Source organism: Tympanuchus pallidicinctus, unplaced genomic scaffold, assembly GCF_026119805.1.
Source record: "Tympanuchus pallidicinctus isolate F22 unplaced genomic scaffold, pur_lepc_1.0 scaffold7, whole genome shotgun sequence".
NCBI lineage: Eukaryota > Metazoa > Chordata > Aves > Galliformes > Phasianidae > Tympanuchus > Tympanuchus pallidicinctus.
In genome coordinates, this window is record NW_026294791.1 from 8,412,597 (window position 1) to 8,440,509 (window position 27,913).

At 54.0% G+C, this 27,913-nt stretch overlaps 3 protein-coding genes across 4 annotated transcripts; 1 reads left to right on the forward strand and 2 right to left on the reverse strand.

The window, feature by feature from the left end:
* Nucleotides 1-226: 226 nt before the first annotated feature.
* LURAP1 (leucine rich adaptor protein 1) lies at nucleotides 227-4,654 on the reverse strand. The gene is made up of 2 exons (XM_052666478.1): nucleotides 4,445-4,654; nucleotides 227-1,913 (listed from the first exon to the last, which is right to left on the reverse strand). The coding sequence occupies exons 1-2, from the start codon at nucleotides 4,637-4,639 to the stop codon at nucleotides 1,272-1,274; spliced, it is 837 nt and encodes a 278-aa protein (XP_052522438.1). The 5' UTR covers nucleotides 4,640-4,654; the 3' UTR covers nucleotides 227-1,271.
* A 192-nt stretch (nucleotides 4,655-4,846) lies between these two features.
* Nucleotides 4,847-18,884, forward strand: POMGNT1 (protein O-linked mannose N-acetylglucosaminyltransferase 1 (beta 1,2-)). Of its 2 annotated transcripts, none has more exons than XM_052666556.1 (22): nucleotides 4,847-4,966; nucleotides 5,449-5,628; nucleotides 7,910-8,018; nucleotides 8,409-8,524; nucleotides 8,826-8,891; nucleotides 9,166-9,279; nucleotides 9,937-10,054; nucleotides 10,362-10,460; nucleotides 10,975-11,102; nucleotides 11,233-11,303; nucleotides 11,603-11,678; nucleotides 12,721-12,804; nucleotides 12,922-12,963; nucleotides 13,162-13,220; nucleotides 13,463-13,535; nucleotides 13,833-13,961; nucleotides 14,289-14,414; nucleotides 14,579-14,643; nucleotides 15,260-15,304; nucleotides 15,424-15,559; nucleotides 16,043-16,152; nucleotides 16,316-18,884. In XM_052666556.1, the coding sequence occupies exons 2-22, from the start codon at nucleotides 5,518-5,520 to the stop codon at nucleotides 16,416-16,418; spliced, it is 1,980 nt and encodes a 659-aa protein (XP_052522516.1). In that variant the 5' UTR covers nucleotides 4,847-4,966; nucleotides 5,449-5,517; the 3' UTR covers nucleotides 16,419-18,884. The 2 variants fall into 2 exon arrangements, with proteins under 2 accessions (XP_052522516.1, XP_052522518.1); XM_052666558.1 differs by lacking the exon at nucleotides 4,847-4,966 and adding an exon at nucleotides 4,998-5,015.
* Nucleotides 18,885-23,482: 4,598 nt separating this feature from the next.
* TSPAN1 (tetraspanin 1) lies at nucleotides 23,483-27,361 on the reverse strand. The gene is made up of 8 exons (XM_052666770.1): nucleotides 27,289-27,361; nucleotides 27,065-27,129; nucleotides 26,261-26,467; nucleotides 25,923-25,997; nucleotides 25,209-25,307; nucleotides 24,749-24,889; nucleotides 24,300-24,383; nucleotides 23,483-24,085 (listed from the first exon to the last, which is right to left on the reverse strand). Exons 2-8 carry the CDS (start codon nucleotides 27,119-27,121, stop codon nucleotides 24,032-24,034), a joined length of 717 nt encoding a protein of 238 aa, XP_052522730.1. The 5' UTR covers nucleotides 27,122-27,129; nucleotides 27,289-27,361; the 3' UTR covers nucleotides 23,483-24,031.
* Nucleotides 27,362-27,913: the final 552 nt, after the last annotated feature.

The window sequence follows — 27,913 nt, forward strand, 5'->3', positions numbered from 1 at the left end:
CTGTACCAGTGCTTCTCTGTCCAAAAATTTTTCCCTATATCCAGTCTTAATCTCCTCTCTTTTAGTTGAAAACTTCCTCTTATCCTATCACAACATACCTTGCTAAAGAGTCTGGATCAGTGGCTCATGCTTGCGTTGGACAGACTATCGTTCTCAGGGGTGGCAGCTCCAGCACTCTTCTGCCCCTAAACCTCTGCAGACTCAACAAAGCACCGACAGCGTGGCCTTGAAGAAAAATTACCATTTATTAAGCCACAGCTATTGATGCCGACAGCAATTTTAGCAGCACTGGGGGACTTACCCTATCCCCCTGGGGACTCTCATGCAGAGCTAGAAGCGAAGCCTTGGGGACATGGTGGCCATGCATAGAGACATGAGCTGCTGGCAGGCAGATGGGATGGGGTGGATTTGGGATGCTCCCAAGTCCTCAGCAGATGCCACCTCCCATGATTTGGACACTGTCCTGTTCTTGCCCACCAATGCAGGGAAGTGCATGTGCAGCCAGGGTGCACCCAACCTCCCTCCTGGCCACATCCACCTCACCCTGCAGCCGCTCCAGGAAAGCATTGGTTTCCCACTAGCTCCAGGGGATGATGAACCAAATTCCACCACTCCAACAGGGGCAGAGCCAGGATTCAGCTCTGCTGTGTGTGTGGAAGAACCCTTCCTTGAAGCTGTGGAATGCCACTGCCCTTCCCTGCAACATCCCAAGAAGGGCACAGATGCTGCCCAAGTGAGTGTACAGCTCAGTGCAAGCCATGCTCTGCAAGCTGGTGGTGCTGGGTACATAGGGGGCAGGCAGTCAAAGGCACAGTGAGAAGCCAAGGCTCAGAGGGCAGAGAGGACATCTCCAGGCTGCAGATCCACACCAGCAGAGGAGCCATATGTCTTGGGCCACTCCACCACGCAGGGCTTGGTCACATGGTGGGACAGTCCTCGAACAAACCCAGGGAACTTGGAGCTCCATGTCCCACTGAGTGGCTTCACAGAGGCATCTCAACCACCTTCAGCTCCAGGAAGGGCTTTCCACACTGACAACCAACCAAGCTCCAGCTCCTCCTGGCTCCATATACCCTTAGTGGGCACTACTTGGAAAAATACAATGGAAGTGCTGAGTTGGGATGCCCAGCCCATGGCCCTGCCCCATGGCTCACACTGCTGGTGCCACCAAATGGGACGTGTAGGAGTGGCTCCCATTCCCAACCACACCACAATCCCAAGCAGAACCCAATGAAGCAGAGCGGGCGATGTGAGAAACACAGAGCCACGGGCTACAAGAACGTCACGTCGTCCTGGGACTGCAGCCAGAGCCAGTGGGCATCGTACTCCAGGTGCAGTTCGCTGTTGAGTTTGCAGTTCTCCAAGCTGGCCTCAGCTTTCCGAGCCTTCCCACCCACATTCCCCTTCTCCAGCTTTTCTCCAGGCCCCGATTTGGGCTCTTTGCCCGAGTAGCCATTGGCCACCTGGGGCTCCTTAGCAAAGCGCTGCAGGTCTGGGCAGCTCCGATTTGGGCTGAGGTCTGTGTGGGGCCACTCATGCTCTGCTCTGCCCTTCTCCTGCTTCGTGAAACCCTTCTCGGGGTCCAGCCTGCCCCAGTCCTGCTCAGCCCTTCCCAGCGCTCTGGGGAGCTCGCCAGCATTTTGGGAATACTCATCCATGTCGTCAGCCAACGTGTCCAGATAGCTGCCGATGGAGATGCTGTCCAGCTTGTCGGGGGGATCCTGCAGGCTGTCCCAGCTGCCCCGCCGCGAGGCCGTCTGGCTGCCTGCCAGGCTGTACTGGCTGCTGGCCAGGCTGCTGCAGCGGCTGGTCAGTGTGCTCTTCTCCTCCAGCAGCCATTTCACTGCCTCGATGCCCTCGTTGACTGCCACCAGCTGCTGTAGGATCTTCACGTCCACTGCGCGTAAGTATGCCTGGTGGGGAGACAGAGAGCATGGCTCAGCAAGATGGATGTGCTGTGCCCTCCATCCCTGAAGTACCCCAAGTGCCAGCTGTATGAAGAAGGGGTAAGACCTGGGGATGTGCTGCCCATCTCCAGCTCCAGGTTCCCACTGGGAACCACGCCTCCTCCAGGAGCGCTATGTGACACTTGCAGACAACACCATCAGGGACTTTCAGCATTCACAGCCATCCCCATCCACAGCCATCCCCACAGGAACAGGAACAAGGGGATAGTTGAAGGCACTGGGTCCAGATCTGAGCCCAGATATACCCCTAGACCTTGGTAGCATCGAGCAGGGATGCAGTAGGACAACCCCCAGGGTCAGGACCAGTCCCACCTCTGTAGTGTGGGTACTTCCCAAGTGATTCCAGATCTCCTCCATGCATTCAGTTTCCCCCATTGGACAAATGAGGGCTCTGATCCTGGTGGACACATCATGGAAGTCTTTAGAGCCTAAGATCCCAGTCACTCTCAAAGCTCCCAGACTTTCTAGAAGGTGAGAAAAAACAGTGGTGGCACAAAGTGCCTGCCCATTCTGCCCTTTGCTTGAGCCCATCATGGAGCAACCCTGGACAGGGTCTGGGGTCCCCATCAGCACTCCTTCCCTGCACAGCCAGTTCCTGCCCTGCAAGGCCGGGAGAAGCTCTCTGCAGAACTACAGCTGCTGCACAAACATCTGTTTTCCTAATGGAAAGCTCAGCGTGCCAAGACATTCCTGTCTGTATGATGCTCGCCGCCGAAAGCCACTGGATTTCCCCTGCACAGGAGGAAAATATTTCACCAGGAAAGGGAACAAAAGGGCAGTGGGATGAGAGAGAAAGAAGCACACAGTGGGACAGGTACAGGTGAGGGGAGATGAGGGGACAGCCCATTGGCTTCTGTGGGCACCATATCTCCAAACACAACCCTAGCTGCATGCAGCAGTCATGCTTTGGGAGCTCACAGGACGCAACCCTGAGCATCACTCCGGCCGAGCCCAATGGGAAACCACAGCATCCCCTCAACAGGTCTCCTGGGAGCCCCATCTGCATCTCACAGCTGGCACCAGGACAAGAACACTGGGTGAAGGATGGAGCCTGGGAAAGTTATGTCAAGGTCTCAGCACGGGATGCCTCTCGTGTCAGAGGGTGCAGAGAAAACGAGCAGACACTTGTAGGGATCTGAAAACAAACCTTCTTGACCCTCCTCAAAGCCACCAGGCTGGACTGAAAAAAAGAAAAAGAAGAGATGGGAGAGCTGCTGACAGCCCAGATTGGGGCAGCAGCCAGCTCTGAGCTGCAGAAACTTCCTTTCTAGGCAAGTTATTTCACAAACTGCTCCAGCAGGCTTCTCCACACGCTCCAATGAAACATTGGCCCTGGCATGGAGGAAGTCTGGGACCTCCTGACATTGTCTCCAGGCCCTGAGCAGTGTCATTTTTCCCCAGCTCACGGAGTGGTGCTGCCAGAGGGCAGGGAAGGAGCAAGGCTCTGGGGTCAGATGTTAGGGATTAGGTGCCAATGGGAACATGCTCCCCGCTTTTGGTTCCCACTGCTGGAAAGTGTCATTTGCACATCTCCTCCCCACAAAGCATCCTTCCCAGGATCTTTCCCAGGGAGACCCACCAGAGCTCCCTGCTCTCAGGGCACCGCATCGTGCCTCAGTTTCCCAGTTCCATCCCATCCTCCCAGCGCTGCAGTCTCCTATCCCTGCTCAGCACCCAAGAAACCCATTGGCACCTTTTTTTTCCCTTGGAGACTGGCAGTTTTGGGATAATGGGGTGAAAAATGAGCCAAAATGTCCGAGGACAAAGTTGGAATCGGGATTTCCACCTTCACAACACCTCTGCCCATGCCCTCCATCCCCGCTCAGTCCCCAAGGGCACTAAAGGCTCTTTGCCCTGCCCGGGGGCAGAATCCACTCCCCCGCCCCATTCATGCTTCCCTTCCCGCAGAGAGGAATTTGCCCTCGGGGACGCAATATCCTCCCTCGGTCAGGGAAAGCGAGTGGGAACGCGCCGTCCCCTCCCCGCGCCGCCCACGCGGGGCGAAGTGCCGCTGCGGGGACGGGGCTGCGCGAAGCCGGGTGCGGTGCTGTGCCACACTTCGAGTCCGAATGGCATTTTAGCCCCCAACATTCGGCCGTCATTTAAAGTCGGGGCCCAAAGGTGCGGGGCAGGCGGCCTTCCTCCTCCTCTCCCTCCTTCTCCTCCCAGCAGCCCGAGTTCTGCACCTTCCTTCCGCGGTCAGGAGTGCGGCCGGGAAGCGGGGATGGAGTCGACGCGGGGACAGCCAACGGCCAAGGACGGGCAGCCACCTCATCGCCCCGCGGCAGCGCTCCCGCAGCTGCAGTGAGGCCGTTTCCCTATGGAAACGCCGCGTTCGGTGCCCGTGCGTGGGAGCGGTGCACCCTGCGGCTCCCGGGGGCGAGCGGCAAAGAGGAGGTCCGCTGCCTCAGTGCACGGCGAGCCCCGGGACAGCCCCGTGTCCCCAGCCCCGGCACTCTTCGGGCCCCGGCACTCACCAGCTCCAAGCGGAGCGCACGGAGGCGATCGGCGATCGGCGGACGGGCGCCGCGAACCGGAGCTGGCAGCGGGGACGGCGGGGCGGGGACGGGCTCGGCGCGGAGCCCCCTCAGCAGCCCGGCGGGCGGGCGGCGGCCCACCTTGCCCGCCAGCTCCCGCAGGTCCGCGGGCAGCGCATCCCCACCGCCCTCCATGCGGGTGGGGCGGCAGCGGCACCGCGCGGGGCGGAGGCGGCGGCGCTGTCACTCCGGCCACGCCCCCTGCGCTCCGGTCACGCCCACAACCTATTGGCCACGCCCCCGTACCGACCGCCCTCCCAGCCCCGCCCCGCCACCTGCCCACGTACCAGCGAAGTCCTCCAAGCAGCGCAGAGCGGCGCCCAGTGGGAGGAGTTAGGGGAGGCCACGCCCCCTCGCGTCTCTGCGGCGCCGGAAGCGGCGCGGCCCCGCCGGTGCTGAGGGGCTGCGGCGGCGCCCAGCCGGGCTCGGCCCAGCCCCGCTCACCGCCTGCCGGCACTCACCGTGAGTAGCGCGGCTGGAGCGCAGCTTCTGTGCCGCTCTGAGCTGTGCGGTACGCCCCTACGTCCTCCCCGTGGCCCCCTATGTCCTGTGCTCCCCGTTCCTCCGGCCTCCTCTTCCCACTGTATGCGGGGGAGGCCTGGGCTCGTACCCAGCGCTACCCGGGCGGAGCAGCTGCGCAGCCCCTGCTGGCCCCGGCACCTGCCAGCCCGGTGTCCCGCTACGTACCTGTGCGCTTTCCAGAAGGAAAACCCCTCCCCGGCGCTTTGGCAGAGGTCCTCTTTAGGCCTTGAGATCGAGGGCTTCCCGTTGCCCTCCCCTATGGGGTCTTCTAGCAAAGCCCTGTGTCCCTGTGGGGCTGGTGGGGAGGGAGTTTCGTGCAGCTTCTGTGTCGCGTCCTCGTTCACAGCCACCCTCCTTGACGGGCTTTGGCTGTGCTAGGCAGAGGTTCTGCACCTCATCCTGTATCCACCCCATCTGGGCAGGGAGCCCCGATGGACACACGAGCGGAGCTGAGCGCATCCTGACCCTCACCCCATGCGGCCCTTGTGACTATGGACGAGTGGAAGCACAACCCCATCATCAAGCCCCACAAGAAGCGGAGCTGGTACCTGGCCTGGAAGTACAAGCTGATGAACCAGCGGGCGCTGAGGAAGCTGTGCCAGGTGATTCATTCGCAAGCCTGTGGTGGATTAGGGAGGATAATCTGGGGTTTACAAGCTTAGGGAGCAGAAGTGGGGGGTGGAGGTGGGTCTGCTAGGAGTCCTGTGTGACCTAACGTATCAGGGATGTATAACTTGTCCCTAGAGAAGCCATCTTGCTAGCTTCGTGCTCATGTGTGCCATATCTACTAGCTCCTTTTATCTGCAAATGGACTGGTTACAACTGGAGATACAATTATTCAGGCTTTCCTGGGAGACTTTCAGATGAAAATGTGCCTAGTTCTAAACCTGTGCTCTGTGCAGCAGGATTCTGCCTGCAATGAAGGACCATCCCTGACAAATATGATTTGCGAACCAAGTCTGGTGTCATTCACTATAAGTGAACAAATAAAATAGGCTGAGGCATGGGATCTTGTGCCCCAGAGGCAGCTGGTGTCTGGGGGAACTCCAGGCCTACTTGACTGTGCTGTAAAACAGCTAATCTTCAGCCAAGCTGGCAAACTAAAGGGTGTAAGGACAGGGTGGGTTTGACCACAGAGTAATGCGCTGCAGAAAAGGAGCCGTTCTTGAGATGAGCAGGACTTGGAAAAAATAGGCAGATGGTGCAGGGTAGGCTCACAGGGACTCCCTGGGGAAGCAGACTGCTTGGTCCTGCATCCCCTGGAGTGCTTGGGAATGGACCCAATTGCTCAGGCCAGTACTGCTCCTTGTGGTGGGAGCAGTGAGCTAGAGCCTGTCTGCCCTGAGCTCTGTTGTGGTACTGATAGGAATTAAGACACAGATGAAAATTGAGCTCAAAATGTGTAAACCAGAGCTGCTGTTATAAGTCTGCAGCTGCAGGGTCTCTATCAGCATCCCTGGCTGAATCAACCACGCTACACCTGGCTGTTGGTCCTGCTTGATGCTGCCTCCTTCAGCCTGCCAGCTCTGGGAGCACAGACTGCTCCCTTGGTATTAACATGTCTATTAACAAAGACCTCTCTACTGGCTACTGCACACAGCCTGCTCCTAGCAACAAGCCCAAGCTCTGTTCTTGGCCAATTAAAAGCTTTTTGTGCTCTGATCCTGAAAGGTGATCATAGTTCTGAGTCAACAACAAGCTACTGAGCTAAAATACTGTAGTGGTGTTTATATTGTCACATTATCTACATGTCCATCTGTTGTTTTATTGCTGTTTTTTCATTTTCCTCAATTACTTTTGAACCCATTTGGCTGCATGACAGTGATAGCAGCAGCGTGCAGCTTTGAGGCAGTAGATGACAAGGTAGCAGACCAGTGTGTGTGATCTCACCCCCATACCAGGCCTCAGAAAGCCTGAGGAGAAGGTGGTCTTACAAGGATCCTTAGGAATAAAGTTGCTGGGTGTTTGGTGGGCAATGGGAGAGAGACTTCCAAAACCAATCAAGATTGTACATCCCAGGCCAGCACTGCAACTCTAAGACCATTCTCTTGGTGTGGCCAGTGCTGCTCTTGCAGCTTTCACATGCGTGCTGATTGCTTCCCACCACTGGATGTTTGTGATCCAAGTCTTCCTGTCTCAAAAAGAGATCCTTATGGCATGGAATCGTTTCTGCTTTACTCTGGCTCTGAATACAAGGGAAAATACTGAAAATGTATGCACAGGGCCATGGGAAGTGGCAGTGCTGCCATTGGGGGTTTCTATGGACTCCTCCATAGCCCCAGTCCTTCCCATCACTACACCATCTGCATCCTTGTGAACTGCTGTGTAGTTTGCTGCAGACTGTAAGGCTGTGAGCTGTTCTCTGCAGCCTATGGCACAGTGCAGTTTCCTGAAGTTAGATCTGAGTTTTTGGCTTTTGCTGTGTTTTGGTCACACAGCATTTCTTCCTCCTTGTGAATATCCTGGATACCTCCTGTGATTTCAGAGGGAGAGGCAAGTTTAGTGATGCTGCAGTAGGGGCAGAAGCTGAGGTTACTGTGAGAGTTGCAACTCAAATTAGCAAATTCTCTGCATTTGGAGACCTTCAGCCTTAGTATTTTAGTAGCAGTCTGCTTGCATATCTGGAAACAGGAGCACAGTGGAAGTGGGCTAATTCTCATGTATCAAATGCTCAGTGCTCTCCAGCTGAAGATGTACCTCAGCCTAAAACTGTCATCTGTATTTCCTTCTCTTTCTCTTCCCTTAGAAGAAAGAGGGAAATGCCAGGTACTGAAGATTCCTAGCAAGATCCCCTTGGGGTGCCTTGCAGACTATGGCAGGGAAGAGGCTTGATCTTGGGGTTGTTACTTACAAGTTGCTAACACAAAGCATCCTGCATTGCAGACAGGTGCTGTCCTCTTCTTGCTTGTAACTGTGATTGTGAACATCAAGCTGATCTTGGACACCAGGAGAGCTGCTTACGAGGAGGAAGAGGAGTCTGCACAGGACTATGGTGAGGGGCATTTCATTGAAGGGATGGAAATCGGAGGGAAAGGAGTAATTTCTTTAAGTCAAGTAAAACTTGTGGTGAGCTACAGTATGGAAGACAGGTTTGTGCCTATGTGTTTAATAAAAATGATTAGAAAAGGATGTTTATTGTTCTGTCTACTCAAGGCTTTAGCATGTATAGCTTCAGAAGATAGATACATGGGGATAGCTGGGACCAGACCTGCTGCTAGTTTGGATTTCCTTTACTTGCTTTCCCCTTAGACTGTGATCCATGGTCAAACGGACTGGAATGCCTGATAGGCATCAGATCCTAGAGGTTTGGTTGGGCTAGGAACAAGCAGAGACAAACCAGAGGTGTTTGGGCTGGTTGAGACTGGAAATTCCTCTCCTGTAGATGATGAGATGCTGAATGTGGAGGCCCCCAGGCACCCTGTGAGCAACAAGAAGGTCTTGGATGTTGAGGTGTACTCCAGCCGGTCAAAGGTCTACGTTGCTGTGGATGGGACAACAGTAAGTGATGGTTGCTTGCTGTTCCTGTGAGCAAATGATGGATTGGGATTGAATGGGTAAAGCCTTGAACTGTGGGCAGTGAGAAGCAATTCTGTAGTTGGTTTAAAAAAAAAAAAAAAGATCCTAGAGTACTGGAGATGCTGTCCTGTCCTGCACTATCTTCTACCCTGGCATTCATGAATACTGTGAGCAAAACCAAAATCTCAACAGGGGAGATACTAACCTTTTGTTTAGGAGCCCTGCTGGATGTGCAGGGAATAAGAGATGCTAGCTTAGGCTCTTGTCAATTCTCCACTTGCAGGTCCTGGAAGATGAGGCTCGGGAGCAGGGAAGAGGGATCCATGTCATCGTCTTAAATCAGGCTACGGTAAAGCATCCCTGCACGTCTATGTGTCCCTTCCTTCCTGAGCTGTTTTTGTCCTTCCTGTTTATCTGTTTGATGTATGAGACAAAGTCCCTGAACGTGTTTGCTTTCAGTTGCCAGAGTGTGACATGAATCACCCAAAAGGTTCCTGCAGTGGACCTACTAAAAAAGGAATTCATGTTGTTTTGGGGTTGATGCTTCTGAGGCAGATTTCTGTAATTCTACTTGTCCTGGTCATATGGAATTTAAGATACATCTGATGTTTGAATACCAACAGGGTCATGTGATGGCCAAGAGGGTCTTTGACACCTATTCTCCTCATGAAGATGAAGCTATGGTACTTTTCCTCAATATGGTTGCCCGGGGCCGGATCCTGATCTTCACCATTAAGGTAGATGTGACTTTAATGTCAGAAGAGAAGTTGCTTCAAGTCAGGACACAATCAGGCTCAACTCTGAATGTTATTGAGCATTTCTAAGGCTAACTGTCACATTTCTAGCTATGCTGTGTCCCCCTGGTTGGATCACCTGCCTTGTCTTTTCATTCTTCCTTGTTATTGCTGTGTGCCCAGCGAGACTGCAGGGCAAGAAGAACAAACAAGTATCAGAGCTTGCAGCTATAAACAAGATGGAGAATGAACACGAAGAAATGTAAGAATGCATTGAGACCTGGCCAGGAGATGCTCTGTGCCAGTCCTAAACTATGCCAGTTCCAGGCTGTTTTGGCAGGAGCTGTAGACTATTGGCTCTAGGCTACTGTGTGAGCAACGGTGCACTTTAAGGCTGTGGGTTCACATGTGTAAAGTATTGGTAGATACATTCTGTCCCTGCTTTCCCCTCACGGAAACAGAACTCTGACTCCTTTGACCTGCCCACAGGTCATGGTTGGGAAAAAAAAACAGCAGGTTTAGTGGCATGGAGATCTTGGGAACCTGCTGTTGAAGGTCTCTGGCTGAGCTGATTTCAGGAAATGGGTCCTGTACCTGTTTGGTATTGATGATAGTCTCTCCTTGTATGCAGACCTCAACTGAGGGGTTGTTTTATTCCAGGATGAAGGCTCTTTTCACCTCAAGGACACAGCCAAGAATGTTCTGAAAAGTCTGGGGAGCCAAGTTGCACCGTTCTTAAGCTGGAGAGACATGTGGACATTTGTGGGGAAGAAGGGAGGTAAGTATGAGTCTAGCACTACTTGGGAGATGGTTCTTAGCCCCTTCTGGGGAGAGAATGAAGGTAGAAAGTCGCAGTCCATTCTCAACACACTGTATGAGCACCAAATCACAAAGAGTAAGCTGCTCTGTTCTTGGGGATGAGGGAAAGGAGTGAAAGCAGAGCATGCCCCTTCAGCAGCTCCCCGGAGGCCCTGAAGTGGAGAGAAGATGCTAAGCCACTACCCTGATCTGCAGCCTCTAGTCATTTCTTTGCACAGTTCAGATGAGCCCTACCAGGCACTTCTGACCTTGCGTCCCTATTCCAGGGGAAGTATACGGAGAGAAGCATGCCAAGTCACCTGCCCTCTCAACATGGGGTGACCCTGTTCTACTGAAGACAGAAGTTCATCTGACATCTGTGGAAGGTAAGGAAGTTAGATTTGCTCTGTGTTGCTGGATGTCTCTGGGGGATGTCTGCCCATAGCTCTCGATGCTTTTGAGTTGGAACCACAAGTCTGTTAGTAGCATCCCGGGATTGATTTAAGGCTGCTTGTGATGAGATGCTGACTTACAATGACCCCAGCTTTCCTTCTTCCTGCTTCCATGGCAATTCCAGACGTAATAGAGAGAGGTGAGGATGAGGAACTGAGGACATGGTCTGGCCATTCATCATCTCTTCAAATTAGCCCTGGTCCAATCACTGTGACTGTTATCTTGAGCAAGGACCGTTGCTGCTTAGAGAGGCTATGCGGAGGGGATGGTTTCTAAATGGCTCTTGTGGTTCTGTTCTATATCCTGCAGTGATGCTTGTTCATGGCAATAAGAACCGGTTTACTTATGGCTGAGCCCACAATGGGCCATCTGCATGGCAGCCACGAGTACACAAGGTGAGGCCATGGAATGAGCAGTCTGTAATTTTTTTCTCCTTGGTGTCTCTAGATGCTGAGTGTCATTGGCCTGATACAGAGCTGAACCGCCGCCGGAGAAGATTCTGCAGCAAAGTGGAAGGTTATGGCAGCGTCTGCAGCTGCAAAGACCCCACACCCATTGAGTTCAACCCTGATCCTGTGAGTACCGGGACAAAGTACCTGAAAGGCACTGGGAGGAGGCTGGCAGGGTCTCCAGCATTGCTGAGTGGACCCCACGGTTGGTGTGGCATAGTCTCACTCAGCCTCACTTGTGCATTTTCTCTTCCAGCTCAAAGACAATAAAGTCTTCGACGTGCCTGTAGCTGTTATTGCAGGGAACCGCCCCAACTACCTGTACAGGTAACCACTGCAGGGGTCACAGTTTCTCTGCTCTGGGCCATGAGACCATACATGGTTAAGCCTTCTGTTGCATCCTGCTGATAGGATCAGCCTTATCCTATGGCTGTGCAAGCAATGCGGGCAGACCAGGTGGCACAAGTCCTGGTGCCCCTGGCCATGGGCAAGGGAAAAGCCTGGGGCACCAATTTCTGTTCCCTCACTGTGTGCCCTTACCCCAACACAAGGGATCCATACTCCTGTGTAGATGGCCTGGACTCACTGGGACTGTGCTATGCTTAGTCCCCCTTGTCTCTCCTCAGGATGCTGCGTTCCTTGCTGTCAGCTCAGGGCGTCAATCCTCAGATGATCACTGTCTTCATCGATGGGTACTATGAGGTGAGAGCGCTCCCGGGGGTCCCTGTAACCAGGTCCTTGTTCCCACAGCTCTGACAGCACAGTGAGCTTCAGGTCAGGCCTTTGGGATCCCAGTGAGCCTAAGGAGCTTTCTAGCTCATCTGTGCAGTAGCCCGTAAAGTATTGTCCAGTTACCCTGTGATGAAGTTGGGGAAGAGAACAGGCTCATTCCCTTGCAGGCCTTTCCCACTACTGTCAGACTGGGGCAGCTGGTGTGTTTATGAAGGCTCTTACTGCAGTGCATCAGAGTTGTTAAAGATAGTAGCATCCATTGCCATAGCAACTAGAGCAGTATCCCTCATCTGTGAGGGGGCAGCTTGGATGTTTGTGCTGCCATGATGGATAAAAAGAAAAGAGGGAACTGTTGGAGTAATGGGAGCTCCTTCCCTCAGTTGCAACTAGGGGGTAGGATGGGCAGGATGAAGATGGAGAAGGCCTTGGTGAGACCATCTTGGAGCAGGGGATTTTTAGCCCAGACATGGATTATTATGGCAGGGGGGATTGGAACTAGGTGATCTATAAGGTCCTTTCCAACCCAAGCCATTGTATGAGTTTTTGATGGTTCTAAGATTATTTCTTACCCCAGAAACGATGAGGTTGTGCTTGGACAGAGGTTCTTCTTGGCAGTTGTCAAAGAAAATTTAGTTGTTTGTGATCCTGATACTAAGCAGCTCAAGATATTCCTAGATACACCTATTTTCCTTCTGCACTGTCCATGGGGGACTAGAAACTTTGAGGCTTCTTTGGATACAAGTCTGGGTACAGAAATCAGTGGGGTTAGCAAGGTTATGGCCAAGGTTAGAGATATTTAGAAGCTGGAAGGGCCAAGATGATTTGGTGAGCTCCTTGCCATGAGGCCTTCAGCAGAGTACTGGTTGGAGCCCCACCTGCACTCAAGAGGACAGCCATGCAAAGGAAATCCTATAGACATGTTGTTGGCGTTCCAGGGAGCTGATGCTGTGGCAGAGGGTAGGGAGAACATGTCCTAAACCACATATTTGAGCTCTGTACATTCCCATTACAGGAGCCAATGGATGTTGTGGAGCTGTTTGGCCTCTCGGGAATCCAGCACACTCCCATCAGCATTAAAAATGCCAGAGTTTCTCAGGTGAGAGACCCTTACCAGCCCCTGGGGGAGTTATTTCCTGTGATAGTATTTGAGGGAGTCTACCCTGTGGTCTGGGAGTTGATGCTAACACAGGCAATTATGTGTCTATTCTTGTAGCACTACAAAGCCAGTCTGACTGCAACCTTCAACCTGTTCCCAGTAAGTGAGACCTCTACCTGGGCCCTTGGGAGTGAGACAGCGCAGGGTGTCTGTGGGATAGTGATGTTTGACAGCCTGTCTCACGGGATCTGGAATCTGTCCTATGGGGCAGGGAGCAGCACAGCTAGAGGATGCTCTCTGGTGTCTCTGCACTCTTCTGGCCCACTCGTCCTTCTGATGCTTCCTTCTGCCCTACAGGATGCCAAATTTGCTGTGGTTCTGGAGGAAGATCTTGACATTTCTGTTGACTTCTTCAGGTAAAGCTGTTGGATCATTGAGCTTCTGTTTGGGTTGGGCATCTGGGATTTTATGGATCCTGTCCTTTTTTTCATTTTTGGAGCTACTGATCTGTTTTGCACACGTGCTTATGCCAAGATGTGCCACCTCAGTCCAAGAGATGGGTTAAACAGTCCTAGTAGTTGTGGATGGCTCATCCCTTGGTGGAGAATTTGCATTGTGGGAAGGATATTTAACCAGGAACTGTGAAACTCTTTTCTAGCTTTCTGAGCCAGTCAATACACCTGCTGGAGGAAGATGAGAGCCTGTACTGCATCTCAGCATGGAATGACCAGGTGGGTCAAAGAGGATGGCGGAAGAGAGACAGCTCTGCCCTGTGTTGTTCCCAACACAGTCAGGGTGAGGTCTGAGTGCTTTCTGTAAAGCAGGGTTGCCCCCAGTCCTACCAACCTGAGTGACTGTGTTTCTCCAGCCCTGGAAATACTCCTGCAAACTGCCATCCTATTGCTGCCTTGTGCTTCTCAGTGACTGTCTCTGCTTAGCAAGCTGGGAGCCAGCATAGGATAGGGCAAGTTACTTTGGAGGGGCATGGAGTGCAGTTGGGGTGCTGAATGCTTCCCATAATGTTGCAGGGCTATGAGCACACAGCTGAGGACCCCTCACTCTTGTACCGTGTGGAGACCATGCCAGGCCTGGGCTGGGTTCTTCGGAAGAGCCTATACAAGGATGAGCTGGAACCAAAGTGGCCAACCCCAGAGAAGGTGAGTATCCTAGAGGGGTCCTGTCTTCAGCAGCAAATCTCTGCGCATCAGCAGTCCCTGATCATCACTTGATTGTCATGAACAGAGCTCTTGGAGGAGCCCTGGCTCTTCCTGAGCTTCACCTGGGTAGATGCCCAAGCAGAATGGATTTAGGATAGGCGTTAACTTGAGGACTATCTAACCAGCCACAGAGTTGGCTGCAAAAGCCCAGGCAAGCTGGGACTGTGTCAGCTAGAGGTTGAGGGGGCATGCAGAAAGTCCCTGAACAGCCACAGTGCTGAATGATATCCTCAAACTTGAATGCAAGCAGCAGTTTCTCCTCCCCAGCTCTGGGACTGGGACATGTGGATGCGGATGCCTGAGCAGAGGAAGGGCCGGGAGTGCATCATCCCTGACATCTCGCGTTCCTACCACTTTGGTATTGTGGGCCTCAACATGAATGGCTACTTTCATGTGAGTGACTTCCCTCAGCCAGCAGCTCTCCCAGACCCTGTCATGGTGTCAAACTCTGACCCGCACACCTCTCCAGGTGGCAAAGATACTTGAGGTGACCTTCGAGCACCGTTCACTCTTGGCTGAACCTTGTTTTCTTTGTCTCCTTCCTCTCTTCCTACTAGGAAGCTTATTTCAAAAAGCACAAGTTCAACACTGTTCCAAATGTTCAGCTTAAAAATGTGGAGAGGTAAGTGCTAGTTGGAAGGAGATTTGGGTAAAGCAGCTGCATGACCCGATCATTTTTCCTTATACTGGAGATGGAAGGATGGAGATTCCTTACCAAACAACAGCCATCAGTCACCTCCGTTCACAGCACTTGTGCTCCACTGTGGGAATCCTTGCGGTGCTTTCTGGGAGGTTGCATGTAGCTAACCCATCTTCCAGGAAGTCCGAAAGCAGCCTGAGCACAAAGCATCCCTCATTCTTGTTTGTAAGACTCCATTAAAATTGGAGGACAGACATCTGTCTCTATTACTCCATTTCACTGTTCACTGCCTGATCCTCCAGGCTGGCTCTTAGAGCTCTCAAGTTGCATGCAACTAGCCCTGTGGTTTATTGTTATTTTCTTCTAAAGACATGGAGTCTTTGTAAGGGGCGGTTCAAAATTGGTCTGGCAAGTGTAAACAGTCATTTTTTTGCTGCAACATCCTGCTAAGAGATATGATGGTCTCTGCTCTCTGTCCACGGTCTCCAACTTGTCTTTTAGTGTTACAGTGGGGTAGCCTTAAGCAAGGATCATCCCAAGATGACTGAAATTTACTGCACTAACTCTGCCCTGATCTCTGTGCTCTTTTCTCCAACAGCTTGAGGAAGGATGCTTATGAGGCTGAAATTCATCGGCTCCTGGGGTAAGTGCCAGCAAGAAGGACGGGAGTCCACAGAACTTCCTGGATGGATCAAATAGGACAGCAGAAGGAATAGAGGTGGCCCTATCCACTGCTTGCCTCTCCTCATTCTGTTTCCACAGTGAGGCTGAAGTCTTGGACCACAGCAAGAACCCCTGTGAGGACTCCTTTGTGCCTGACACGGAGGGCAAGGTCTATGTCATGTTCATCAAGATGGAGCAGGAAGCAGATTTCACCACCTGGACTCAGCTCGCCAAGGTAAGGCCCTGACATGGCTCATCCTCTTCACTGATCTTGGAATTGCTGGGAAACATCTGGCTGCTTTTCTTTGTTGTGTCCATGGTATACACAGAGCTCAGCAAACGGATTCATGCTTATCTTGGGTGATGTTTAAGCTGTGTTTACAAAGGACAGTGGGTCATTTTTAGGTTGATTCTTGGCTCTGTGGTGACAAAGCTTATGGCCTCCCTGTGTAGGAGCTCATGGCCTGAGGTGTTTAGAATCACTTGCCTGGAGGTGCTGGTCAGACACATTGCCCTGAAGCAGGGATGGGAGTGGAGCAGGCTCCCCATCTACTCTTGCTGATGATGGTGGGTGGAGGTGTGTTTCCCTCAGCTGCCCTCATCAAACTGATGTTCCCTCTCTGCTGTGAGGACAAGGGTGATGGTTCTTTACTTGCTGGAGGACACTCAGCTGTTGTTTATCCCAGCCCTGATTCTTCTTCCCTCTCTACCATCCTAGTGCCTCCACATTTGGGATCTGGATGTCCGTGGGAACCACAAGGGGCTGTGGCGGCTCTTCCGAAAGAAAAACCACTTCCTCGTGGTGGGGGTCCCTGCTTCCCCCTACTCGTGAGTATCAGGGGCATAGCAATTTGCTACACATTTGCCCTACATCCTCATGGCACTGCTCCCTGCCCAGGACACTGCTGTGTCTTCTGCTTCTGTCCCAGCTCGCTCTTGGGACTTTGTGGTACTACTAGTGCCATCTCCCATCCAGCCTTCTTACCTGCAGGTCCAAGAAACCCCCATCAGTGATGCCAGTCTACATGGAGCCCCCTGCCAAGGAGGAGGGGGCAGTGGCAGTACCAGCAGTTGCTGCAGCAGAGCAGACGTGAGGCTGGTAGCTGGGAAGTGAATGGGGCTGGAGAAGACAGAGACACCCATGGTGCAGAAACCGAGTTGGCAGCAGCTCTTGGAGGCTGGTGACTTAACATGGACATTTATTTCAGGCTGCTGAATGAGATCTTGGGCTGCCTTCAGCCCCCTGTTGTGGTCTCCCTCTCCCTCGCATGGGGGCAGAGTCCTTCCCTGTAGATATGCCACCTTCCCATCCAAGGAACTTTTTTTTTTTTAACACAGACTCTTTACTAATGCTGCTCCCATTGCTCCCTGGCTGGGCAAGGTTGGAGGAAGGAGATGCTCGGCTGGGGGCTGGAGGAGGCTTTTAGAAACACCTCTGCTCCCCTTTTTTTGCCCCCAAAGTTCCAAGAAGGCAGCATGCTCATGTACAAGTGCTGCAGCCCTCTAGCTGGGTGTTATTAACTCTTGCCCAGCTGGATCCTTGCCCAGTGGTGAGCACAGTGGTAAAGAGGGGATCTTCCAGCTTTTTTTTTTTTTTTTCCTCCCATACAATGGATGCACCTTGAAGACTGTACTAGGTTGGACATCTCACTCTGGACCACCACAGCTGATGCAGCCTAGCTCATAGGCAAAAGGGAACACTGAGGATGAGCTGGATTTGCTGTGGAAGCATCGAGGATACCCTGTCCCCATCTGGAGGGCAGTCAGGTTCCCCTTTCCTTGCAGTTCTGGGAGCTGGAGATGACTCGACGGAGGAGGATCAGGCTGTGTGGTGCTGCTCAGACTGCCCTCACCCACTTTCTCCATGGGGAGCAGCTCTGCCTCCCAAGTCATAGGAGTAGGGGATGAAAGTGCCTTGTAGAGCGAGGTGGGAGCAGTGAGCGGGGATCCTGCAGCTGCAGAGCCCAGTTGGACCTGGGCTCTCCAGCAGCTGGTACTGTAGAGAGAGGTGCTGCATCCTGGCATGCTCCTTGCCTGTGGTACTGTAGCCCTACCTCTCCCTCCTCCCCATCTGGGTAACCCTAGCTCTAACAGTGGAGCGGGAGTATTTGTTCTCCTCAATCTCCACCCTTACTGTGGTACGAAGCTAGCAAGGAAGCTGTGAGCTGAGTCAGGATGGGTAGCCTGGCTCTCCTAAGTTGGTACGCCCTCTGTGGAAAGGGAGGGGGTCCTAATCTTCCTTCCTGTGCCTTAGGAAGCACCCCAGGCCCCCTCTCACCCCCATCTACTTGGTACTAATGCTCTCCTCCCAACTAGGACCTGTCTTAGTCCCTTGCTCAGTGCACCTTCCCGTCTCATCTGTGCAGCGAGAGATCAGTTCCCTGCCCAGGTCCTGCATCCTCAGGCATGGGTGCTCTGGCTTGTCCCTGTGAGCAGGGTTTGCTGCTCAGCCCTTTCCCTGTGGTCACAGAGATTAATGTATGTGAGGGCTGTCCCCTAGGGTGCAGCACTCTGGGCCAGGAGCTCGCCCTCTTCATTTTCTCACTGTGAACTGAGCATCAGGGTCTCCTGGGAGCACAAACCCCAGCACCTGCTGGGGTCTACACTACACTCATTTCTTTATTTATTGCTTGTGGAAAAGGGAGGATAGCAGGAAAGTAGTGTGGAGAGCCAGCAGCCCTCAGCCTGCAAGGAGGCAGTCCAGGAAGGTGTGTCTTGTTACCCTGGCTCCATTCCCTTCTCTTCCTTGCCCAGGATAGGGAAAATAAATGTTGAACCCAGCAAATCTCCACCAGCAGTAGGGTCAGTGCTGCTGGGCATGCAGTGCCTGGGACAGGGCAGGTGCAGGAGAGGACTGCCAGGTGGCACATCTGTGCTGAGGGTGCAGGGTGGTGGTGGCACCCTTCAGGCCTTGCGGTACCAGCCCTGGGGCTCAGGTTCAACCCTTCCCTGCTCTGCCACCCCCCAGTGCTGCACTTCTCAGGGGCTCTGGTGCGGCAACCCACAGGCAGTGGATCGCCAGGCTTTTATTTTATTTTGTAAGTATTAAAAAATAGGTCATTTACTTGTTATGGGAAAGGGACTTTGCCTCCTCAGTGGGAAAGCCAGTTGCTCCCCAGGGCACGGCTTTGGAGGAACCTCTGTGACTCTCTGCTGTGATGCCCTTGGCATCTCAGTTCCCAAGTCCCCATATCCCTTCCCTGACCCAGTGCCCCCTTCCCCTCTCGTTTAGTGGAGCTCAGGCTGGGCCTGCTTCTCACCCCTGGGCTAAGGGGATGGCAGTCCCATGGGCAGGATCCTCTGCTCCCCTGTGTGCTGCTTCCCATCCTGCAGCGACCAGGGAAAACAGCAGGGCTCTCCCCATGGGCTTGGAGCTCCTCATCCCCTCCCTCTCTGCTTGCCACCTTGAGCTGCTGGGTGCTCTTCTCCGTCCATCCCCATTCCCTAAGTGAGGCTCCCGTTTGGCAGCTGTGGTAGTGCTGGGGGCAAGGGCATCCCCAGGGCTCGCCGCTTTCTGAATTGAATTATTTTTTCAAGAATAAACATTGCACAGCTGTTGAGCTGGGTGTGTTTCATATCTGGTTTCGTGTACCTTGGGTTCAAATCCCCAGCCCTGGCCAGTCTGCCTGGAAAGGACAGATCCACATCCTCTGTGCCACCTACAGGACTCTGTAACAGCCAGGAGCCTGCACTCAGAGCTGTTGGTCCAGATATCCTGCTTTGGGTATGTATTTCCTAAGGAACAGCCCTTAAGGGCTCTATGCCTTCTGGTATGTCCTGGGAGAGCTGGCACAGAGCCTGGTTCCCTCTGCATGGTGTGCTGAACCCTGAACCATAGTAAGGAAAGGTTTGTAGAAAGGAAAGGGATGTAAGTTTGGCATAGAGGAGGCTGTCCGGTTGGGTTTTTTTTTCCCTCTTCTGCCCATAGCATGCATGGTGATGTCCTGGGAGCAATCCAGTGTGAGATCTCTGACTGAGCATCGCTGGAGCTGTTGCCGCTCTGGTGCCAGCAGAGGTCCTCCAAGCCCTGCCTGCTGCCAGGGTGGCTGCTGCAGGTTTGCCGCTTCCTCCTCAGGCTTTTTTTTATTATCCGCGGTTCAGTAACCGACGGAAACTCTGCCTATGGGCTCTCGTGTATAATGAGCCACTGTGCTGCCCACTACCGCCCTCATCCCCTGCTTTTCCCCTTGGTTCGCAGCTCTGTGTCCCTGGGGTGGGGGCAGTGAGCAGCCAGAACAGGTCTCAGTTCTTTCTGCCTGCTCCCGTTGGATTTGGGCTTCTTTCCTCTTGGTGAAATAGGCTACGAGGGATTTTTTTTTTTTTTTCTTCCATGCCCAACTTCTGCCCAAGGTCACAGCACAAGGAAGTGGCAGCAGGAGGGGACATGAGGCCAGCCTCAGCCTCGGCTGTTAAACCCAAGTGTGTTCGTGAGGACAAAATAAAAAGGAGGTGCTTGGAGCCCTCTCCCAGCAGTGCAACCCATAGAGTAGGGGTCTGGCAAGGGCTGGGGTGGGACCTGTGCTCTGAGAAGAGCAGGGCACAAAAGTGGCTGTTGTCAGCAGGACCCAAATGAAACTGGGATGTGGAGGTAGCAGCCGTCAGTCCCAACCAGCCCAGACCCACTCCCCAGGGTGAGGCCCAGCCTGCTCCCATTGCCTCCCAGGGTGCAGGCGCAGCTAGATGCTAGAGGCTTTTCCCCAGCTGTGTGGCAGTGCTGGGACAGAGAAGAGCCATCACCTCTCCATTGCATCCACCTCCTCCACAGACCAATCCTTGCAGTGCTGGGTCTTTGCCAGCTGAGTGCTGTGGAAACAGCAGAGCCCCATGGGGTTATAGGGTACCAGCTCCCAGCCCCTTGGGAAGGTAGGTGGGTGGGGGTGAGATCTCCCCCTCCCTTCCACACACATCAAAACCCAAGGGGCTATTAGTTTCCTCAGAGCTCCATTTACAGGAGTGAGGCAGGGATGTACCAGCTCCTGTATCCCGACCCCCCCTTGGCCCTGGTGTCATCCAAATCCTGGTTCCCAGGTCCGAGCCCCACAGCCCCCCCGCAGCCCGGCCCCGCTGCCTTTGTGCAGCCTTACAAAGGAGAACCTGTCCAGGCTGCTCCATGTCCCAGGAGCTGGCTGATAATTAAACAAAAGCAAAATAGCCTTGGCATGAAATCTGACCTTTCCAGAACTTGGGGGTGGGAGGGAAAGAGTAATTTTGCATAATTTCTGGTGGCTTTTTTTCTTGCATCGTGTTTGTTCTGTAGGCATCTCAGTACCCACAGGTGCTGGAGGAGCATGAAGTGCCCTCAGTGCAATGCTGATTAATATGGCTCCATGGATGGAGGGAGGTGTCCTCAAGGCAAAGACAGGAGGATGGGATGATGTCCTGATCCTCATAGGTAAAGACTTCTCCATGCTATAGGGGTGCCAGCGCCTGGGACACGCTGGCCCTGTCCCTGTTCTTGCAAGAGAGGCATTGAAACCAAGTTTATCCCAACTTGGAGAGCAGATTTCCCATTTTTACACCCTCTGCTTTACAGAGAGCCCTGGCACCAAGGTGTCGAGGGATGGCAAGGTGCCTAAACTGCCCCCAAGAAAAGACTTTTTCCGTTGGTCCCAGTGGCAGTGGACTGTCCCCAAGCGCCCGGCATGGTTGTGCCCCTCCCATGGGCCACCTCCCATCCATATACAACAAAGCCTGGCAGCAAATTAATCTTCAACTGGGCATCGAGGATTGTTACTGGAACTTTATTATGCTGCGTCCTGCCCAGCACAGCGTTAACGATTAACCCAGCAGCCCTGCTATCAGCTCTAGCACCCTGCATTTCTGCTATCCCTGACAGCATCTTATCTGATAGCCCTGCCATAAATCTGGGCATGGAGCTGCCTGGAAACACCCCCACCTGCAGCAGCCCCAGGGGGTTATCGTGGGGTGAGAAGGAGGAAGAAGGAGCAGGTGAAGGTGGCAATACCTCACTTCTCCCATGCCCTTCGAGGGTGTCCTCTGCTCTCCAATGGGAACATTAGGAGGGGATGTCTTCACAGCTGGCACTTCTGGGACAGGCAGTATGGATGAGTTTGCTTTGTTTTTCATTTGCATCCTTTATGGGCACAATGTGTAACAGCTGCAATTCTTCCTCCTCCTGACAGTTGTCACTGGCCCCCACCAAAGGTAACTAAAAAGAAGCGGTAATCTCATTTCCTCCAGAGCCAAGCCCTGCCTGCCATCCTGCCCCAGTGCACATGATGTTGGTAGCAAACGCATCCAGGGTTTCTGGCTGGTGTGTGGCACCTATCTCATCAGGTGCACCAGCCCCACTCTGGGGCTCCCAGGTGTGAAAGCAGTTCTGCCCCTGTCCCAGTAGATTCTGTCTTGCTTTTCAAGTAGGGTCAAATTTTCCATTTGAGCCCATAAAGCAGGTACCAGGGGCAAAGAGAGCATCAGAGGATGGTCTCTATTGCTTGAGAGCTTGGGGGGTGGCAGCAGATGGGAGAAGGCAGCAGCAAACACAACTGGTTTGGGTTGGATATTAGGAAAAAAATTCTATTCAGAAAGAATTGTGATGCACGAGCTGCCCAGAGAGCTGGTGGGGTCATCATCCTTGGTGTTCAGGAACCACAGGTGGAGCTGTGACGCTGAGGGATGTGGTCAGTGGGCATGGTGAGGTGGGGTGAGGCTGGCCTGGGTGATCTGACAGGCCTTTTCCAATCTTAATGATTCTATGATTTCTTTGCAAAAAGCAAACCCCGCTCATGTCCCCACCACCAGCTCACTGGTCAGAGCAAAGCCAAGTGGCCAGAGGGGCTGGAAGATACGTGGCAGGTGGATATGAGACTGAAGGTTGCTGTACCCCATGGTTCAGCCCTGTGCAAGGCAACGCTACTGGCAGCACTCGCACCCAGATGCACACACATCCCATCAGCTGTTAGGAACGCAAGGCCAAGAACATCACCATGGACAATAAGGAAGATTCTGCTGTTGTCACATGCACCCAAGGTGTTTGGCCTTACCTGCTGATGTCACAGCACTAGCGGGTGCTGGCACAGCTGCCCAGGGAGGTGGGGGAATTCCCATTCCTGGAAGTGTTTGAGAACCGTGGGGATGTGGCACTGAGGGACAATTGCATTGGGTGCAGTAGGGTGGGTTGGAATTGGACTGTGTGATGGTCTTTTCCAACCTCAATGATTATGGGATTCTATGAAAACGTGATTCTATGAAAACACCATACACAGGGCCAGGGCTTCCAACCCATAGGGATGGAGTCCTCCTTCCACCAGGGACACTCACCCCTGTGGCAGGTTCACACCTTCTGCTCCATGGCTGCCCCACAGACGTGGGAGGAGCTGAGCCCCAAAGAGTGAAGGGAGGAACTGGTCTCCTCCTTGCCTCCATCCGCATCCGGAAGGAGAGACTGGTCTTTCAAGTTCCTGCGGGCAGAGGGGATCACACAGTGCCACAGAAACTGCATCGCCCGCAGAAACCTCCTGCACCAGCATGGGGACGGGCAACACCTACCTGCACCTCCAGGAAGGAGGTTGGGGCAGTGCCAGCACTTCCATTGCTCGGCATGGGACACTATGAACAAAAAGCGCTGACGTCAGCCCTGAGGTCACGGGTTGTGGTGAAACCGGGACCAGTACCATTGCTGAGAAAGAGGAGGAAGAGTGGCAGCCCTTCCCATGGGGCACGGCCCCAGGCTGAGTCACCCAGGGTGGGAGTAGGTCCTGCACCTGTCCCACAACCGGCCCTGCTGCGAGGACAGGGCCGGCAGAATGCAGCATTAAAACCTCATGGGATGGCAGATGAAAATGGGTTGAAATCCCAATAGGGGGGCATTTGCAAGAGGACAGGCTGCTTCTGCTTCAGGAATGCCAGACACCACCCCCCCCCCATCCCACTGGGCTCAGCTCCCAGGAGCAGGGTTGTACCAAGGCTGTTTGCAGGGGGGACTGGGTTTACACAGTCACCAGGAAAAATCTCCTGCAGCTCCAGTCCTGCTTAGAACACAGAAGGACTCTGGCAGAGGGCAAGCGAGCTGCACAGCTCCCAACCATAACTGTTGTGCAAACACAGCCCTGTTGGGTTTCAGCACTGAGAAGGCAGAGCAGGTACAGGTAGAAGGAAGCTGCAGGAACAGGAGTTTATTGAACACAGCAGAAATTGATTTATATCCAAGATGATTTTTATTATCATTTCTTCTTTTCCTTTACAGCACAAATTCACGCTGAAATCACAGCAGGGTGCAGGAGCAGAGCTACGCTTCATGTCAGGGCAGGGGCAGCACAGAGCAGGGTTCCGGCCAGCAGTGTGCGGGCGTCAGCCCCTGGGCAAGCACCAGCCCCATGCACAGGGCTGGGGACAGGGAGGTGCCAGCATGGCAGAAGCACCACGGCCACCTGCCCACAGGGGTTGGGCAGGGCCAGGCCAGCGCCTGTTTCACAGCCCTGAGCTCAGCCTGTGCCCTACCTCCTGCTGGCCTCAGCAGATCAGATCCAGCGCTCCTCCCTCCAAAACAACAAAAATCTCTATGTACAGATGCGTATCGGTACAAAAATATACAATGTATAAACTCTACAGATCCCAGCTCAGTAGATCAAACCACAGCTATAAATCACAGTGCATGGGACAGCATCAGGCCCGGGGAGCAGCGGGGCCCTCAGGAGCACCCCAACACAGGGCAGGGGAGGGTATGGCTTCTTGCTGCTTCGCAGGGTCACTTCTTGTCCAGGTAGCAGTACAGGTACATAGAGACCACCATGGCTGCAAGCTGGGAGGAAAAAGGAGAGTCAGAGTCCCAGCTGTGCCTCCAGCACGGGGACACAAGCCCACAGCACCCAGTCGAAGCACCCATGAGGAGGAAGAGGCAGGTGTGCAGAGGGAGGAAGGCTCAGTAGCCATCCTAGGGCAGATGGTGGCCCACGGGGCTGCACCAGCCCCCAAGGAATAAGGAGGGAGCAGTATGGCAAGGCCTGGGGACTCACCTCCAGGGCAGCAATGCCAGCAGCCACACCACCCACCACGTCTGCGTTTGTCCTGATTTCTTCTAGGATCTGATCAAAACAACCCTGAAGAAGGCAACCAAGTGGTGAGCGTGAGCAAGTGGCTGCGATCCCCCAGCCACAGAGACCCACTGTCCCAGAGAGATACAGCAGGTTCCCAAGCCCAGAACTTCATGACCATGGAGATGGCCTGGAGGTTCCAGAAGACAATTCATCTCATCCCCCTGGGATGAGGAAATTGGGGGATTTAGAACCAGGCAATGAGAGCAGCACGTTCATCTCCACTGCGAACAGGCCAAAGCCACCACATCCCCGAGGGACCCAACACAAAAAAGACAGGACTCAGGCTGGAGGTGAAGGATGGATTCCTCCCCCCACACCCCCCCAGATTGGGTGCTGCTGGAAGGTCAGAGCTGCTCATGTGTTCATACCGTGACATTGTCGCGTGCTGCCTCTGCAGTGGTGCACGGCAACGCAGACTTGCAGCAGGGTCTTGGGAAGGTGTAGTTGTTCTGTAAATACCATGGGGAGTTCTCGAAGTCTGTGTAGTTATTTAGGCCACAGCAGTGGACCTAAAAGGGAGAAAGAGTGAGAGGGATGGTGAGAGTTTCCAACAAGTCTCTGTGCTCATGCTCCCACCAGATGCTCCTCCTAGGCCCTCTTTACCCCATGGAGGAGATCACCCCCCTCAGCCCAGCTCACTGGGAGTTCAAGGAGAAACACCCCACATTCTGGAACAGCTCTTGCCCCAGCCGTGGGACCTCTGGACCCCAAGCAGGGTCAGAGCAGAACCCCATCTCTACCCCATAAGCCCATCTGGGACACCACCAGGCCTGTGCTGGAAGCATCACGGCCCCGACCCAGGGGTGCAGGCTCCTGGGCTCAGCGCACCTCATTCATGGTGACGTTCCAGATCTGTGTGAGAGCATCATCCTTCCCATACTTCTCCTTCAAGACAGGAGTCACCAATCCTGACAGGAGCGTCTCTGCCTGCAGGAAGAGGCACAGAAACACCATCAGAGAAGATCCCGGTGAGCTCCATGAAGCCAAGAGCCGCCCATGCCCCTACTGGTTTCAGCCCCTAGGGACGAGGCCAATCGGACCCAAAGCACATCACACCGCATCAGCCCGACGGCAGCTGGACAACCTCCCTAACCGCACGTTTTGGCAGCGAGGCCACGCACGGTGAGTCACACAACCCAGGGAGCCAGGAATGACGTTTGCCCTGCGGTTGACTTCTCCTGTGTCTAATGAAGCAGAGCACATGGGTTGGCAGTAGTCACTTTTCTCCCCAGGTGGATTTTCCAGTGCATAATAAGGGGTTGGTTTGCTTAGCACGAAGCATTAGGGACTTCTCCTGTGTGACTCCTACCATGAGATATCCAGCCTTGGCTAATGTTAGACTGAGGTGTTTGAAAGAAAGAAATGGGTAAAACTCATACGATAGCCCCTGTTTCTTTAGGGCAATGGGAACCCCCACTCCCTGCTCCTTGGACGGCCCCTCCACACGGCCAGGCCATCCCCACCTGTCCACATAGGCAGGTGGCTGACGTCCCTCTTGTTTTCCCAAAGCAGCCCAGCCCAAGAATGAGGTATGCCACTCACAACACTTGTGTAGACCAGAACCACCACAGCAGCAGCAATTTCAGCAATGAAGATGATCAGCACCACTGAGAAAAACTAGGAGACAGCGAGGGGAAGGAGGTCAGAACAACAGGTGCCCCTCCCAGAAACCCACCCATTTCCCAGTGACCAATACCACCCTTTCCAGGGCAGAGTTGGAGCTCAGCATTGTCTTTGCAAGGCTCACCCAACTCTCCATGATATGGGAACACCCCAGGAGGGCATTACCATGGAGAAGTCCATCTCCCAGACCTCCCACACCAGCAACCCACATCCAACAAGGATTGGTGAAGCATAACTAAGCACTGACAGATCCTTACCGTCATCAGAAGACATTTGCTCTCCTTCTGGGCACTGCAGCACCCAAGGAAGCCGATCACCACCAAGATGCACCCAATGACGATGAGGAAGTAGCTCACATTCACAACCTGCATGACGCTAGATGAAAGCGACCCAAATATATCCAAGAAGGACTTGCCATCCACTGTGACCCAGATACCAATGCCCAGGAGGGTCCCACCACCGAGCTGGGGAGAAGAGAGAGGTGTCAGCTTCTGAGCTTGAGGAGTTGGGGGGGGGTTCTTGATGAGAGGAACAGCCTTGTTGCTCCATGATGTTATTTTGGGGAACTTCAAGCAGGGACTTGATTTGGATCAGCCAGGTGTGTTTTGCACACCTCAGCAGCTCCCATTCTAACTCACGTTCCTCACAGGGGCTGCTTCCATCCCATCCCATCTCCCCCCACCAGGCTCATCCTCCTCACCAGACCCACAGAGCCCTCCATCAGCTGAGCCGCAATCACTGCTGCCCTACACAGAGCCCAGCAGGTGGGACCCAACAACACTGGGGCTCCTGGGCACCCCACCAGAGCTCAGCACACGGACAGACTCAAACTCAGGTTGGCTGATGCAACAAACACTGTCCCCAAAGCCCTGCACTGTCCTCTGCTTTCCCTCACCGAGCTTTAGACAGACCATCGGAGCAGGAGACCCCACAATATTAGGGCACACATGGAATCATTAAGGCTGGAAAAGACAACTACAATCATCCAGTCACACAGTATCCCCATCCCAGCTGCACGGGCCCAGGTCACTCTGGAAAGGGACAGCCACCAGAGCACTTACAAATATGATCAGGTTGAAGAGGATCATCATGACCTTGATGAACGTGAAGCACCCCATGTTTGCACCTGGAGAGAGCAGATGGACGTTACCAGCGGGATCCCACACCCAGCACCAACCTCCCTCCTTGGGGTTTAGGGCACAGAGAACCCCACCGAGCCCCCTCCCAGCCCTACCAGAGCCCATCCCCCCAGCGGCTCCCCCCCACAACGCCCTCCCCCTCCTACCTGAGCAGCGAACAGCCCCAGCAATCCCAACCCAACGCTACGACTCTGCCGCCCCACGCCGCCCCGCCGCCCTTTAAGCGCCCGAGCAGCGCCCGCCTCCTCCGATAGAGCTCCCCCCACCACCATAGGGCCACCCCCTGGGGCTGGCAAAGCCACGAGGGCCCTGGACGAGGTGCTCGGTGCCTTGCTGCCCTCTGCTGCCCGAGCCACCCTGCCCGCCTGCTGCCTGCGTCCATCACCGCCTCCTCTGGGAGCTGGGTTGGGTCAGGGGGGAGTTGGAGCCATCGCTAAGTGCTGCTCGGGGAGCAGAATTTTGCTGGCACACAAATAATTGTGGCAATTTCATAAATGTTTGCAATGAAGGAGTTCCATTCACAGCCCCGGGGAAAATCCCGGGACGTGCTGCTGTGGCTGCTTCCCACCCCCACCTGCCCACGCACCTGGAGATGCGTGCTCCCCACTGTCCTATTAGGAACCAGGGCTGGATTTTCTGGCTCTCCTGGCCTGCCCACAGTAGGACAAGCCCGGTGGCATTCCCATGTCCATCCCAACCAGCGAGGCTTGCTTTGATTAATGTCCATGGGGACACTGAGCTGTGCCTCAGTTTCCCTCCCTGGGAAGCACA